The sequence below is a fragment of the Dermochelys coriacea genome, chromosome 3 (assembly GCF_009764565.3).
Source record: "Dermochelys coriacea isolate rDerCor1 chromosome 3, rDerCor1.pri.v4, whole genome shotgun sequence".
Taxonomy (NCBI): Eukaryota; Metazoa; Chordata; order Testudines; family Dermochelyidae; genus Dermochelys; species Dermochelys coriacea.
The window spans coordinates 7,312,285-7,329,119 of NC_050070.1; the positions used below are offsets into that span (position 1 = coordinate 7,312,285).

The window sequence follows — 16,835 nt, forward strand, 5'->3', positions numbered from 1 at the left end:
CAATGAAGGGATGGGAGGATGGGCGGGTGCTTAGTATGTTGCATATGCCTCATAGGGCTCCCTTTCTATTCTGGCCTTGGAATCTAGGAATCTCTTTCGTTGTTAACTTACTACCTCTTCCTTTAGAACACAATCAGGCATGGACTCTGGACACCGTTCTGTTCAATACTGTGTCTGCTCAGATATACAGACTTGAGCTCAGATTCTGTCATTCCAAGCTCCATGTACTGTAATCTGAAAAGACAAGCAGCATTGTCCAAGCAACCCGAGCACAGTGCTGGACCCTAATCCAAGGATTGCCGCTGTCTCACTTAACACCTTGGTGTCTCAATTTCAAAGCACTTATGCTAAGCAATAGCAGTGGCCAATGAAATAAGTCCAGCAAACTCCCTAATCCGTAATATACCAGAACTTGCTTAGTTGTAGCCTTTGTAAAGTTCTGAGTACTTAGCAATCAGTAAAGTTTTTGTTAAATACCCAACCCTCCTCTAAAGCTTGTTGACTGACCTATTTTTAGTTCTCTCCCTGAAACCCCTCAACACAAAAAAATCTTAACTAACCACTCTTTCAAAATCAAGAATTTCCTTTTAAAGCTACCTGCATTATATATAACAGAAGTCCCAGCAGCCCTTTCTCATTTGAGTTTACACATTAGGCCTTTCAGGCTTTAGTTCCAACAGCATCACCTCTTGGTAAATTCATTGCAGGATGATAGTGAAGTCCCTTTTAAGGCTAGATTTTTTTTTCTTTTAGGAATGTGGAAAGTAAAGAGCTGATGGAGTCTTTATTAGGAGATGGGTCGCATGCTTTGTGAATCCACACCTGCTTTGTTCTCAGCATTATTTACTTGGACTCCCAACAATCTCTGTTTTCTTCTTTTGTATGGAAGATTCCCCATCTGTTGTAGGAAATAGGGAAATTGCACAGTAATTCACCCAGTTCAGGGGGACCCTTCCTATTCTTGTCTTTCCGACACTGGGTGGTTGTTAGCTATAGTCTATCTGATAATGATCAGCCAGTCTTGATCATTGCTTCGGCCTTTCAGATCAGCTATGTAGCTAGATGATTTGGTGGGTGCTGGACCAGCTGCTTCATCTAGGAGGCGTGTAGAGCTGTGGGGCATTCTGTCTCTCTGCATTAACAGCTGGTCTGCTTTGGGTTATGGCAACTGCTGGGCAGAGAAAGGTGAAGGCTGGGAGACTAGTGTCTGCAGTGATCTCCTGCAGTACCTAGACTACAGAGACCGTGCTCATCCACTCACCGTCTGCATGTCGACGTGTCCTTCTCTCCTGGCATCTCTACTCTCACTTCCTCCTCTTACCTCCTGGAGCCTGAGCATCCCTCTGATCTGAGCCCTTCGTTACCTCTACCCATCTCCTCTTGGTGCCTTCTTCCATGCTGCCCCCTACGTTTGGAACAGCTTCTTCCTCCAGGCCCCTCCTCGAAACATATATACTGTCTTCCACAAAGCCCTTCAGAAGTCATCTCTGCCAACAGAGTCTTACCCCACCTCATGTCCCTGTGCCACTCTGTCTCTTAGCTCCACGGTCTGTATCTGAGCCCCCAGAAGAGCCTCACATCAGGTGCCGTGTGGTTGTCTTTGTACATGAAGCATCAAGCGTGCTGCTGGGATTTGATAAGTGCTTGTCTGGGTGCGTGTGGGCTCCTATTCCCATATCCAGCCATGATGTCATTTAGAGCTGACCAGGATGGAGAATCTGTGTTGAGAAAAAGGGGGCCAGGCAGCAGAGATGCACTGGCAGGGGCAATGGGGGGAGGAAAGGGGAACAGAGCAGATGGAGCGGGGAGGGGAATGAAGAGCAAATGGAAGTGGCATGATTACCATTTTCAAAAGCACTTATTGCAGCTAAAAATAGATTTTCCCCCTTTCCTGACATTCCTTTCCCATGGAAGCGATGGTTGGGGATGCCAGATGGCTCTTATGGAATGAGCAGGGGGAGGGGAGGGGTGCATATGAGACAGGCTCCCCAGTAAAGTCTGGTCCATGCTGTGGAAAAGTTGGAGGAAGTTACTAGCTGTGGGGTTCAGTTCAGGCCAGAAATGCTGCAAGGAACTTCCTTTCATGCTTTTCTGACACACGCTGCTCCCCTCTCACCCGGAGATGCTGGAGAGCAGGAAACAATGGGACAGTGGGAGGGAACCAAACATTTTAGAGCCATCAAGGAAGACTTGGATTTCTCCTAGAAATAAGACAGAGGCTTGGGGTGAGACTGATCTCTCTGCCCCCTGCCCAAACTTTGTCTCCCATTCCTAAAAAGGATCTGTTTTCTTCCTTACTTGCTCATGTTCTTTCCATATATTTCAGTCAGAGGGTCAGATTGCTGGGACCCTGCCTGCCACAGGGAAAGGAGCATCTCAGCTGCCAGTGGCTTCTCTTTGAGCTGCCGTATCCTCTAATCTTGGATCTCTTTTGTGACTTAGGATGGGGAGCGAGTGTCATTCCATAACCTGAGACTCTTTCCCAGCAATAAAACCCAGAGATTTCTGAGTAAGGATATTATCTATGTATCTTAAATGCTTATAGAGCTGTACTGCCAGAAAGACAGACGTTTCAGTGGTACATGGCGGGCTCTCCTGGTGGCAGGAATGGCTCAGAAATGTCAGCCTCTGATGGTGCAAGTAGGATGGATTTCCCCAGGAAAAGGACTGGAGAAATGAACTGAAATAATCAAATAAATAAAACTTCCTGTGAGCTCAGTCTGTGCCTTCTATCTAAGAAGTGTTCTACTGGCTCTCATCCGTGTAATGTCTGAGTGTTTCCCTGATTAATCAGATTGGTCAAGCAAGATCGCTGGGGCACGTGTGTTTGGATGGAGACCAAATCAAATGAAATTGTAGCTCCGATTTTAAAATAGCCAGGTAAACCGTGCCCTACAGATGAGCTGGCATGGCTGGTAGGGAGCTGGGTCTGTGTGTACTTGTGCTGAATTCTCCATAGTCACAGATCAGAAGTAGTGATTCAGTGTATCAGTGGGGTTAGTGCCTTTCACCTCCAGAGACCTAGAGTCCAATTATAGGTTTGGTCAGATGTGGAAATGAGCTTGGTGGGTCTCAGGCAGGTCCCTATTCACAGAGCTCGCCTACTACTATGTGAATTTATTGAATATTCAAGAGTGTCTTGGGGAAAAAATATCAGGACTGTTGCCAGTTTGGGTTGAGGAACAGAGCTGTCAGGGGAAGGGGTTGTGGGCCTCAGGACTGGAGGAGCCAGGAGGTGCTGTATGTGATGCTGGAGATGCTATGGCAGAGCCATACAGGGATTCAAAGCTGGAATAGTAAAGGGATGTTGAAGATCAGGATTCAGTTGCGTTGGGAGCGCTGTGCGGGGTGCCAGTGCTAGGATGTGGACGTTGCATGTGAGGATGGAGGTACATTGGCATGTGACCCATGTCAAGACTAGCAGGAGATGCTGCAGTATTGATGCATTGTCTTAGCTGGGTGAGAGAAAGCCTGCCTCTATCGTGGGCTATTGGTCTCTCACTTCTCAAGCAGTGAACTCACCCATCATTAGTAAGATGCTGAGCACAGTCTGTGTGTTACTGAGAGACTGTCAGGATCAGTCACGTAAAGGCGGTGGTGGGTCTCTGCTTGGAAATGGAAAAAAGAGCAAGCCTCTGTCATTCCTCAGGGACTCATTTCCATGGGGGGAAGACAGGCCTCTGAAAGATCCTCTCTGCAGTTAAATACTCTTCCAAGCCAGTGGTGGCCAAGTAGAGTGGACCCTTCACATCTCCCAGCATGACTCCGAGGAGCTGTGGCTAGCCATCTGCTAGCTGGTATAGCCCTTCCCTACTGCTGAATGTGGGAATGGAAGAGGATGGAATATTTATTCTGTGCTGGGTTTGCAGCAGCCACTTATCGTCTCTCCCTACCCAGAGTCTTCATTTAGAAGCACAGGCATTGCCGGATTACCATATAGGATCAAACCAAGGATCTGTCTAGCCCAGGATCCTATCTCTAAGTGTTTGGTACCAGCCACCTTCAGAAGAAGGTGCAGAAAGCTCTCTAGTGAGAGAGAACTTGCCCATAAGGGAAGTCTCTTCCTAACACCCATCAGTTAGGGCTTAGTTTGTATCCTGAGACATGAGGGTTTATGTCAGATGGAAAATATACATGTCCGCGTTCTATGTAATGTAACTAAATGTTCTCCCATTACCCAGATAGATGTTTAATTCTTTTCTCAACCTTGCTACGTTTTTGACCACAATGACATCTAGTGGCAATGAGTTCCACAGATTTATTGTGCACCGTTTCACTGATGCCCCCTTGTTCTCCAGCAGCACCCAGTTTCCCTTCTCTGTACCTTTCATTCAGTATTGCATATTGAACCATTCTCTATCAGGTGCCATTATTTTTGGGTCCTCTCTGAACTAAACAGCTCCAATCTCTTGTGCTTCACGGGCCAAGAGAGCATCACATTCTGGTCTTAAAACTAATAACTGACAGTAAATGATGGTGGGCGAAAGGCCCCCAGGACATGTAGTAGGAAGAGTCAGTGTGATGTTGTAGCACCTACCTGAAGCTCTCCCATCAGAGGCTATGATACTGTCTCAGCTCACAGGCTAAGCAAGTTAGGATCTGGTCAGTACCTGGATGGGAGACCTCAAAGGAAAGCCCAGCTGCTGAAGGAAGTGGTGTTGATGATTCAGTCTGTGTATTGAATGCATGGCTTTCCTGAGGCTTATGCTGCTGGAGGGATGGCCTCTAGTGAGGCGGCAAGCCCAGGTCCTGATCACAGTGCTCAGCTAAAAGGTCTTGTTTGGGGCCATTAGAGAACCTGTTTTTCACATGAGTAAGGTTGCCATAAACTCCTCCCTTGTGTTTTCAGTTGGCAGCTGTATTCGTCTTCACTTCCTTTACTAGCCTTTCTGTGGCTGCAGCCTGCTGGGGGGCTGCTGTTTGCACATCAGTGATTGCTGGATGCATTACTCTCTAGGGAGCTTCGGAGCAGGGTGTCTGATGATGCTGTTTGTTCCTCTGAATATAGAAGTAGAGATATATTACTGACCACCTGACCAGGATGGTGATAGTGACTGTGAAATGCTCAGCGAGATTAGAGAGGCTATTCAAATAAAAAACTCAACAATAATGGGGGATTTCAACTATCCCCATATTGACTGGGTACATGTCATCTCAGCACAGAATGCAGAGATAAAGTTTCTTGACAGTTTAAATGACTGCTTCTTGGAGCAGCTAGTCCTGGAACCCACAAGAGGGGAGACAATTCTTGATTGAGTCCTAAGTCGAGCACAGGATCTAGTCCAAGAGGTAAATATAGCTGGACTACTTGATACTAGTGACCATAATATAATTAAATTTAACATCCCTATGGTGGGGAAAATACCACTGCAGTCCAACACTGTATCATTTAATTTCAGAAAGGGGGACTACACAAAAATGAGGAGGTTAGTTAAACAGAAATTAAAAGGTACAGAGCCAAAAGTGAAATCCCTGCAAGCTGCATGGAAACTTTTTAAAGACACCATAATAGAGGCTCAGTTTAAATGTATACCCCAAATTTAAAAACATAGTAAGAGAACCAAAAAAGTGCCACTGTGGCTAAACAACAAAGTAAAAGAAGCACTGAGAACAAAAAGGCACCCTTTAAAAAGTGGAAGTTAAATCCTAGTGAGGAGAATAAAGGAGCATAAACTCTGGCAAGTAAAGTGTAAAAATATAATTCGGAAGGCCAAAAAAGAATTTGAAGAACAGCTAGTCAAAGAGTCAGAAAGTAAAAGCAAAAAAAAATTTAAGTACATCAGAAGCAGAAAGCCTGCTAAACAACCAGTGGGGCCACAAGATGATCGAGATGCTAAAGGAGCAATCAAGGACGATAAGGCCATTGTGGAGAAACTAAATGAATTCTTTGCGTTGGTCTTGATGGTTGAGGATATGGGGAGATGCCGAAATCCGAGCTATTCTTTTTAGGTAACAAATCTGAGGAACTGTCCCAGATTGAGGTGTCATTAGAGCAGGTTTTGGAGCAAATTGATAAATTAAATAGTAATAAATCATCAGGACCAGATGGTATTTACCCTAGAGTTCTGAAGGAACTCAAATGTGAAATTGCAGAACTACTAACTGGTATGTAACCTATCTTTTAAATCAGCTTCTGTACCAAATGACTGGAGGATAGCTAACATGACACCAATTTTTAAAAAGGGCTCCAGAGGTGGTGCCAGAAATTACAAGCCAGTAAACCTGACTTCAGTATCGGGTAAACTGGTTGAAGCTATAGTAAAGAACAAAATTGTCAGACACATAGATTAACATAGTTTGTTGGGGAATAGTCAACATGGTTTTTGTAAAGGGAAATCATGCCTCACCAATCTACTAGAATTCTTGGAGACAGTCCAAAAGGATGTGGACAAGGGGGATCCAGTGAATATAGTGTATTTAGATTTTCAGAAAGCCTTTGACAAGGTCCCTCACCAAAGGCTTTTAAGCAAAGTAAGCTGTCATGGGATAAGAGGGAAGGTCCTCTCATGGATTGGTAATTGGTTAAAAGATGGGAAACAAAGGGTAGGAATAAGTGGTCAGTTTTCAGAATGGGGAGAGGTAAATACTGGTATCCCCCAGGGGTCTATACTATACAGTCCTATTCAACATATTCATAAATGATCTGGGAAAAGGGGTGAACAGTGAGGTGGCAAAATTTGCAGATGATACAAAACTACTCAAGATAGTTGAGTCCTAAGCAGACTGTGAAGAGCTACAAAGGGATCTCACAAAACTGGGTGAGTGGGCAACAAAATGGCAGATGAAATTCAATGTTGATAAATGTAAAGTAATGCACATTGGAAAACATAATCCCAACTACACATATAAAATGATGGGGTTTAAATTAGCTGTTATCACTCAAGAAAGAGACCTTGGAGTCATTGTGCATAGTTCTCTGAAAACATCCACTCAGTGTGCCACAGCAGTCAAAAAAGCGAACAGAATGTTGGGAATCATTAAGAAAGGGCTAGATAATAAGACAGAAACTGTCATATTGCCTCTATATCAATCCATGGTATGCCCCCATCTTGAATACTTTGTGCAGATGTGGTTGCTCCATCTCAAAAAAGATGTATTGGAATTGGAAAAGGTTCAAAAAAGGGCAACAAAAATGATTCGGGGTATGGAACAGCTTCAATATGAAGAGAGATTAATAAGACTGAAACTTTTCAGGTTGGAAAAGAGATGACAAAGGGGGGATACGATAGAGGTCTATAAAATCATGACTAGTGTGGAAAAAGTAAATAAGGAAGTGTTATTTACTCCTTTTCATAACACAAGAACTAGGGGCCACAAGAATTAATAGGCAGCAGGGTTAAAACAAACAAAATGCAGTATTTCTTCACACAGCACGCAGTCAACCTGTGGAACTCTTTGCCAGAGGATGTTGTGAAGGCCAAGACTATAAGAGGGTTCAAAAAAGAACTAGATAAGTTCATGTAGGGTCCATCAATGGCTATTAGCCAGGATGGGCAGGGATGGTATCCCTACCCTCTGTTTGCCAGAAGCTGGGAGTGGGTGACAGGGGATGGATCACTTGATAATTACCTATTCTGTTCATTCCTTCTGGGGCACATGGCATTGATCACTGTTGGAAGACAGGATACTGGGTTAGATGGACCTTTGGTGTGACCCAGTATGGCCATTCTTACGTTCTTATGTTTGGTTCCCAGGTGACCTCACGCTGGACCTTCCGCTGCCCTGGCTGCCCTCAGGCTCTTTCACATGACGATTCGCACTTCCACGAGCGGCACAAGTGCATCAACTTCTTCGTCAAGGTGTACGGGTACATGCCCCTCCTGTACACCCAGTTTCGTGTGGACTCGGTCCTATTCAAGACCCGCCTGCCCCATGACAAGACTAAATGCTTCAAGTTCATTTAGGACGGGATTTACTGGGGGGTCCGTTCGGCACTCTGGACATGGGCAAGAGGCTGAAGGGTGGCAATCTTTGCCGGGTTCTGAGTGAGAAACACCTCCAGTATGGGCTGCGATGCAAAGCAAAAGGAAAATTACAGATTCTAATCAATAATTTTTACCCACCCACTCCAGGGTAACTGCACCAAGTTAAATGGAACCAGACCATATGACCTGTGTGAAGACACTTGCTAGGATCATACACTGAGGAACTAGAGACTTTGGTTAGTAGCTCAGCTAGTCCATTACCCAAGGGCAACCATTTTTTAAATTTTTGTTATTTAAATTGAAAGTGTTTTAGATTTGCCACGTGAGGCTTTTTTTTTTTTTTTAAGCCAGCCTGTCTATCCTGTGGGGGGGCGATTCCCAGCCCCCAAGCAGCTCTTGTGTCTGTCAGTTGTCCTCTGTGCTAACTCATTTCGGGGCAGGGGTACAGTCACTCTCTTGCTTCCCCTCCCTGTTTCGATCGGCCCAAGTTATAACGAGCCGCTGCAAGCAGTGGGCTGTGCTCCTCTCTGGCTACTGAGGCCTTTCAGGTGTCACATCGATGAACTCACCTCCCCCGTCAGACCCCCGCCACCTTCCCCACCCACCGCCTTCACCTCGCAGCCCAGAGAGGGAAGACCAGAGAGGGGGGTTCCAGAGGTTCCCTCCCCAACTGTCTTTCCCAGCTCCTAGCACCAGATTTACAAGGGGGCCTTGTCCACCTGTCCTTCAGATGGCTTCAGCTGCCGCACTCTGTTCAGGGATTCGGTTAGCACTGCACACACTCAACCTGCACTTGAAGTTCCAGCCCAGTTCCTCTCCACCCTGGTCTCACTCATTTCCCTTCCTGCTCCTCACTGCACAAACGCTATTAACCTTCAGCCACTCCGACAGCCTTGGCTCCTGTTTGGGGATCTTAAACATTGCTTCTGGGGTGACTGACGTCTGCAGTAACTAGAGTGGGTGTGATCTGGGGCGATCCTGAGGCCCTGTGTTTTTCCGTAGCCTGCTTAGTTGTAAAGGGAGCTTGGTTTAAGTTCTCTCTATTTTGGTCTTTTAGCAAGGGCATCAGGAATGCTCCCCATCCTCTAGGGGCTTCATTTGCTGGAGCTGGAGATCTGTGCCAAGAACGGCACGAGATTCACTCCAAAGGGTCCATGGCATCATCGTTAACAGAGTAAAAACGGCAGGTGCTGCTTATTCAAAACCCTAGGGGGATGGTCACACGCACAAGCCTGGTGGGAGCAACTTCTTCCCCAGGGTAGCAGAGGGAGAGCTGGCCATTGCTTTGCCAGTAGGTGCATGGGGAGGCAGGCGTGTTATAGGGTTCATCTACACTGGAATAAAAGACCTGCAGCATGGCCATGGCTGGCCTAGGGCAGCTGACTGGGGCCTGCGGGCTTCCAGAACTTGGGCTCCAGCCCTAGCCCAAACATCTACACAGCAATTTTAGCGCCCCGCAGCCAGAGCCAGCTGGCCCAGGCTGGCTGTTGGTGTTTAATTGCTGTGTAGACGCACTCAGAGAAGCTGATTTCGGTGAGAGGGCGCCAGTGGTGGTGGTGAACAGGGCTTCCCGCTGCCCTGCCCTTCAGAACTGGGGGCTCAGATTCAGTAGGACTTACTCTGCTTCTCTTTTTGGGATTGTGTCAAATGCTGCTCTGGTCTTCATGGGGCAGTGAAGAGAGAATACGCCCCCCCTCTGATTGTTACACAGCTTTAAACTGCTAGGAGGACCTAAGTGAAGTACCAGCAGGACTGGCTGCCCGATGTGCTCACTTGCCTACGCCCCACAGGGCAGTCAGATAAGACAACCATGGGCTTCAGTGTTCCTGCCTTAAAATCTCCCCTCCTACACGCGTGCACGCACTCCTGCCACAGCAGGACACACACACAAACACACTGCTGCAGGAGGGCTGTTCCTTCTTTGGAGGTGATCGCACTGGGGTTTAAAACAAACTACTCCTCCTGCAGAATTTGGAAGGGTCTCTTGAACCTCACTGTTTTCTCTGCTCTGAGCCTGCTCATCTTCCTCTGCCCCGGATCTGTCCGTGATGCTCTGTGACCCCTCCCAGGTATCTGCACCCTTCTTGCTGCTGCGGTTTCTTTTTTTTTGCTCCCTTGTCCTCGGCAGTGCACTCATTCATTTCCCATAATGCAAGAAAGGACACCACAGTTCTCCTTTTCAGAACGACTGACTGTGCCACTTCAATTGTTCTTGATTTTTAACAACAGCCTGCAGAGGGTAAAGTAGTCACGTCTCAGGAGCGCTCTCCTTACGTATTAATTGTCCCCCGTTGCCATCTAAAATCATCCTTAATATTATCCTGTCATCTCCCTGACACTGATTCTTGCCAATGCTGGATCCAGATCTAAAGTGCCACCCCAACTACCAGAGTCAGCCATGTGGAGCTAAACAAAGGGGTTTTGTGTTCCACTGCTGTGTTTCTACAGGTCCTTTGGACAGGCCTGAAAGCAGCCAGCACCAGCCATGCCAAGACCACCTTCCCCTTCCTTTCTGGGTACATTCCTTCTGATCACTGGTACTGAGAAGCACCCCTGCACATCCTGTTGCTCTTCAGAGGAGTTGTGCCTGCAGAACTGTGTATGAGAGTGATGCCACTGACCATCAGCAAAACAGTGTCACAGCTCTCCACAAATACACCCAACAGAGACCAAGATACCTTCCTCTTACTGTTAGTAACCAGGGCGGGTTGGTTATTATGGTAGTTGCAAAGCTTTCAGAGGGAAATGTGACTGGGCCCCTTTAACAATAGGGTGCCTTTTTCCAAACTTTCCTGGGGATGGTTGGTTGTCGTGGGGCGGGGCGGGGCAGGGGAAGTAACTGCCCACTTACTTGCCCCCAGGTCAGTTTGTTGTTCCTGTTGTGATCTGCGATGTTACAGAATGGGAGCTTGTCAGAGCCAGGATCAATGATCCAGCACCTGCAAGATTAAAAGCAATGCCCATTTTTATGGAGTAATCTGCCACATGCCCCTCTTTTCCCCATCTCGGTCTAGCTATAGGTGCATTTGGAATATAATCAGTAAGGTAACTGACCTGGTACTTGAACTATTATTTTGATTGTCTTTAAAGCTGAGCACTATAGCCACATATCTCATTTTCAGTAGCTTACATCAAGTCTCCAGTACATTTAGTTGAGAGGTACATGATCAGCTGCACGTGGCTGTATTTTAGCTGATTGTCCATGTGAACCCCGCAGAAAATCTGAACCCCATGGTGGAAACTCCCCCGCTACCTCTCCACTGTGCAGGTAACTGCTACCCATCATGGCATGCTGCTAAGGGCAATGCTCCTCTTTCCCAGGAGAGCAGAGGACATGTCACTTTGTATCTCTTCATGTTTCCCATGGAGTGTAATGAAACAAGATCGATTTTTTTTTTAATTTGTTTTTAGCTGCAAAAATATCAGGCTATCGAAACAAACCCTTTGAAGTGTAACAGTCCTTAAAAATGCAACCAGTGGCCATTGATAGACAGTGAAGGAGCCTGTGGCATCATCTTTCCGCTCCCTCATGGTGCAGAAGTAGCACAAGACTGTTAGCAAATGTACCGGACTCTTCATTGGCAGGAATGAGCCTGAATACCCATCTCTACTGACAAGTCTTAAGCTCACCGAAAAGAATCGCAAACCTTTCTGCTGTTGTCTTCATTAATTCTCCTCTCATGAGGTTGGAGCTAAAGAAGATGCTTTTGACGGCAGCATATGTGTTTGTGTAGGATGTAGATCCTCTTCCATCCCACAAAGATGTAGCTCGCTCCCTCAGCTCTCTCCCTTACAGGACCCCACAGGAAACAAGCAAGAATTTAAAATGGAGATGAATGCAGACTGTGGATTGCACTTTATAACAAAAATTGTAAAATGTATGTATATATAAAAAAAAAAACTTGTGATCAAATTATTTTCAAAATCTTCGGGGCGATTTTATTATTCCAGTGATTTTATTATTTTCCAGCTGAAATATACCAAGCTTGAAGAAGTGTGTAATAATCAAAGATGGGTGTGGCGTTGATCTATTTGTATTGCTGGTGGGGTTTTTTTAAATGTTGTTATACTACTTTGCTGGTATTATCAGACCCATCAGCCAGGAGGCACGGCTGCCGTTCGACATGCTGAGCCAGCGACCTGACAGATTGTCATGACAAGCAGCTGTGCTGCTCTGGCAAGCTGAAGCCTTAGAACAGGAATCCTGGCAGCCCAAAATCTAAAACTCCGTGTGTTGGTTTGTTACTGGATGTTTATTTCCATCCATTTATTTTATTATTTTTTAAAGCCAATCAGATGTATACATTAAAGGTTGAAAACCAAACGGTTCTGGGCCTTCCCCACCCCAGTCCCATTCCCCCGTCCTTCATCGGTGTTGCAAATTCTCTTTCCCTTCCAAATGGAGGAGATCACTAGTATCTCGTTACAAGGCTGTTGCAGTTGTGCTCCTAGCTATGTTTTTTTGGTCTGGTTTATTGTGTTCCTACACCACCAGGTGTGAAAGGAACAGACTACAGGCTGCAATGGCTGTATCTCCTTCCAGAGGTAATGGACCAGTTTCATCCCTCTGTAACTCCAAGGGTGACATGGGTCCCACTTGTCAACCTTGTGACTCTGTCCATTGACTATTGTAAATCAGATTGTTCTCCTTACAGCAAGGCAGTCTTGCAGCTTGGTTTCAGCAACTATCGCAACAGACTCACCCCCATTATGCAGGCTAGGAACGGTTGTAAACTTCCCTCTAATACCAACCATTGGTGCTGGCCAGTGCCATTCTGGTTGGTGGTGCCTTTTCACCTGCAGAGCAGCATACGGTGAAATCAGCAGCTGTTTGGCTTTTGGAGACTGAGCGGGTGGGGCAGCGTGATGCCTGCTGGCCAGGCAGTGCAAGGCCGGTAACACCAGGGCGAGTGTCGCTCTGCTAGCTTACTGCAACCTGTATTTCAACAGCTGCTGTCAGGACGGGTGAGGGAGTCAGAATTAGTCAATCAGCTGCCTCATTATATTTCAGGCAAAGCAAATTTCTCACCAGGAATTGTTAGGGGTTGGGGCACAAGCAGTCCAAAGCCAGCACATCTCCAGCGTCTACTGGCACGATGACTTTCCATCGCTCTAATCCACCATCCAGCACTTCTCCCCTCTTTGGGCCATAAGCAATGCAGTCCCTTTCTCTCTGCTCCTTAACATTGGAGTGGGCATTTGGGCCAGAGGCTTCCCTGGTGATGAAGCAAGGTCTTTCTCGTGTCACGTGTGTGGCTGTACATGTTCACTGTAAATAGCATCTTCTACTTCAGTGGAATCCAACTGACTGTATATTGTTACTGTATCATCTTTTGGGTTAACTCCCATTGTCCTCACAGCAGATCCCAAACTCTCCCCCAGCCTCATGTTTGTGTTAACTGCTCTGTGAGCATCAGGTTTTAAATGGTTGTAAAATATTTAAAAAAAGAAAAAGCCCCTCTGACACGAGCACAATATTCATATATTGGATTTTGTAAAAGGATCAAATAAACAGAGCGTTTAACTTGAGTGTATTTGCGCGTCTTGCTCACTGATTGGGAAGGACCAGTGGGCAGAAGGACAGGCATTAAGGGAGCTGCAGGTAAGGGGAGACCAGAATGGTTCGCTTCTACGCACTATGGGTAACATCTGCTGCAAACCGACCAATCCAGGTACCTATTACAGGTCTTGGGAGGGTCAGCCCTGCAAGAGAGAGCACCCAGTGGCTGTTGCACCAGCACTCGAGCTTGCTTGACCTATGCTCCCAGAGACATGGAGTGGGAAGGGCAGTGTGCCGACCATTAGAAAGCCAAACCAGGCGAGCGCCATTATCTCTCGTCTCTGTAGCAGAGACATCATTCTGCATTCAGGGCTTTTGCAAGGTGGGAACTCACAGCACAGGACTGTCCTGCTGAGCCCCAGTCTGCCCTCCTTACTGCTGAACAGGAGGGTTGGAGCCAGACAGCAGCGGGAGGTGCTTCGAATCCTGCTGTTGCTTGTAGACGTTTTCTGCTGTACCCTCTCCTGTCACGATTCAGCTTTTGTGCTGTCAGCTCCGAGCCAGGAGAGGTGATGGGAGGGAGCAGGTGTGGGATGGAGGGAAAGCAGCAGCGGGCTCAGAAAGGGAGCAAACCCCCACACACACACCTCTCTGTCCCTCTCACGTTCAGAATATTGTACTGTTGCCTGGTGTCTCTGCCTTGCTGCATTTCCCACTGGAGGAGCTGAAGGCAGAGAAGGTGCTCATTGGCTGGCAGTCCCATTGGCCGTAGAGTTAGAGCCTCTAGCTAAAAGCTGGGAGCTAGATGGGTCTGGACAGGGAGCTGTTGGCTGGGCTGGGCCCATGACAATTGCCCCAGCTGTACAGTCCTAGGCCAGCCCTAAGGGGAACATGGTGTATATGGCTGGGTCAGTATCCTAACTCCTAGGTGTTTATCTAGCTCTCCAGTCTGCTGGGTAACCATGGACCAATTACGTCAACTCCCCATGCCTCAGTTTCCCTATTTGTAAAATGAGGCTCGTGATGCTGACCTCCTTGGTAAAGCACTTTGACACCTGCTACTGGAGAGTGCTAGAGAACAGCTCAGTGCATTTATTTATTTATTTATCGTTAGTGGGACGATTGCCATGTTGCAGCTTGGTTGATGGTAAAACGCCCACCTGGCTGTGACTATCTCCTGAGATCAGGGGAGTGTAGATCACGGGTGTCTTCGTATCTGTGTCCCTTGCCCCAGCCCTCAGCATTCCAGCTGTAACCACCAAGGAATGTAAATGCCATGGCGCTGCAGCCGGCTCCTGCCTGTGTGCCCCAGAGGCCAGACAGCCTCCAATGCAACATGCTTTGCCGAGTTGATGGGGGGGGGGATAGGGAAGTATGATCCCTGGAGCTTTCGGCCCCTTGGAATCCAGCCTTCACACCAATGCCCCACCTCCCGTTCCCCTGCACGTGCTCCGCGGGGCTTGGGAATGCCAAATCCTGGTGGGGCTGCCCAGCGTGGAGCTGTGTGCCAGCTTTGAGCCAGCGGCCGAAGCTAAAAGAACAGCCCTGGTACCTGTGGCCTGCTCCTTTCAACATACCAAGGAAGCAATGGCCATAGTGGAGAGAGTGGTGGGGAGCATGCGGGAGCTGCCATCCCAGCTGCTGCAGGCCACCTCTTTGAAATATTATTTTAAAAGCCGTGATTAAATACAGGAAACAAGGGGAGAAAACTGCTTGGTAGCCCCAAGGGCCTGACCTGGCTTGATGCTGAGCACCCTCACTCCCACTGACCCCAATGGAAAGGGACTGGGCCCTGAGATGGGGTCTATGAAAGAGTGAGCTCAGTTAAAGCACCTCGTTGCACCTGGAGGGTGGCTTGGGCCTAGGGGAAGACAAAGCCCAGCTGGATGGTGAGTACAAAAGGAGGCAGCAAAGAGGAGAAGGAGGCGGCTGCAGGCATTGGGGCCGGGTCTGTAAAAATGGTTTTTGCAGGAGGAGAGTGAAGGTCTGCACAGGGGTGTATGGGGCAGAGTCCCTGATACTTGGGAGTCTGGGGGTGAAGCCCTCCAGGTAGGAGAAAAATACCTGCTGTAGCACCACCACACCTGGGGGCAGCTGGGCAGGTAGCTCAGGCCCCTTCTGTGTGCGCCCCTGGCTCAGACATTGGTGCTGCTGGGCTGGCTTTGAGGAATCTGCCTGGGGCCCACAAAACGCAGCCCCTGTGGCTGCTGGGAGATAGCAGAAGGACTCTGCAGTCCCCCTCTGATTGGGCATGAAGACTGCTCCCCCTGGGGCTTACAGCCCAGCTGGACAGGCCTGAAGGAAGGCCAAGGGAGGAAGAAGTCCAGAGCAGTGGGGAGGCATCTGAGGGAGCAGATCTTAGCTGCTTGCCGCAAGGTCACTGGACTGGATCCCAGAGGAGAGGGAGGGCCTCGGTTCCCCTGCAGTTCCGACCAGTGGGGAAGTTGGGGAGGAAATACCCTGACCCCTGGGGGCGAAGGACTGGTGAGTTTGGAGCCAGGCCTGCAGGGAGAAAGCCTTGAGAGGCATCACTCAGCCCCAGAGCAGGAGGACAGCCCTGCAGAGCCCAGCCCCCTCTCAGCCACGGGGAGGTGCACCCATGGTAAGTCAATGCTTATATAGGCCCCACAGTGCCAATTCTGCGACTTGGGGATTGCTTCTATTGAAATCGATGGCAAAGCTCCCGTTGACTTCAGTGGGAGCAGGATCAAGGCCTGGGTGGCTGTGACATACCCAAGCTACAACCTAGACTGTGTCACCCCAGCCTTCTCAGTTGGGGTGCCCTTAGCACTGCTTCGCTGCAGTACCCTCCAGCATGTAAATCGTTCCCAGCTATGTGTGTCTGTGAGCTGCAGCCGGCCCGCTTCACATTGGCTCTCACTAGTCAGAACTGCACTGCCGGGTGCCCAACACACTCTGTCCTAGATTTGCCCCCAGAGCTGTATGTGCTGTATTGCCCAGCCCTCTCCTGGACAATACAAATGGGTATAGATCAGTTCTTTCATCAATGGAAATAATATGCACAGAACTTGTTACCCCAAATAGAGTTTCCCCAGACACCCTGGATTAGATAAAACAATAAAACAAGTTTGTTAACTGCACAGAGAGAGCTTTTAAGTGAGTCCAAGTCATGAGGCCTAAAAGTCAGAAACGGTTACCGGAAAAATAAAGCTAAAATGCCACTGATGCCCAGCGTAAACATGTTCCATTCAAAGCCAAGCTTTCTCACCGCATTGCAGCACTTTGCCTGACTGAAGTTCTTTCTGTCAGGCTCCCTCCCGCAGGGCAGTCTGCTTCCTTTATCCTTCAGGTGCCATGAATGCCGTGTGCAGAGAGAAAGGGAAGGGTCTTTTGGGGTGTCATCCCCTTCCTTTGTATAGCCCTATCCCCCCTTTGAGAAATATTTCCAG

The 16,835-nt window shown here is 48.0% G+C and overlaps 1 protein-coding gene across 3 annotated transcripts in view; it reads left to right on the top strand.

Moving 5' to 3' along the window:
• EXTL3 (exostosin like glycosyltransferase 3) overlaps positions 1–11,838 on the top strand; it is a 242,058-nt gene extending 230,220 nt beyond the window's left edge. For all 3 annotated transcript variants that reach the window (XM_038394993.2, XM_038395005.2, XM_038394995.2), the window contains one exon: positions 7,695–11,838. In XM_038394993.2, the coding sequence (XP_038250921.1) occupies positions 7,695–7,904 (210 nt within the window). In that variant the 3' untranslated portion in view covers positions 7,905–11,838. The remainder of the gene's footprint in view (positions 1–7,694) is intronic.
• Positions 11,839–16,835: the final 4,997 nt, after the last annotated feature.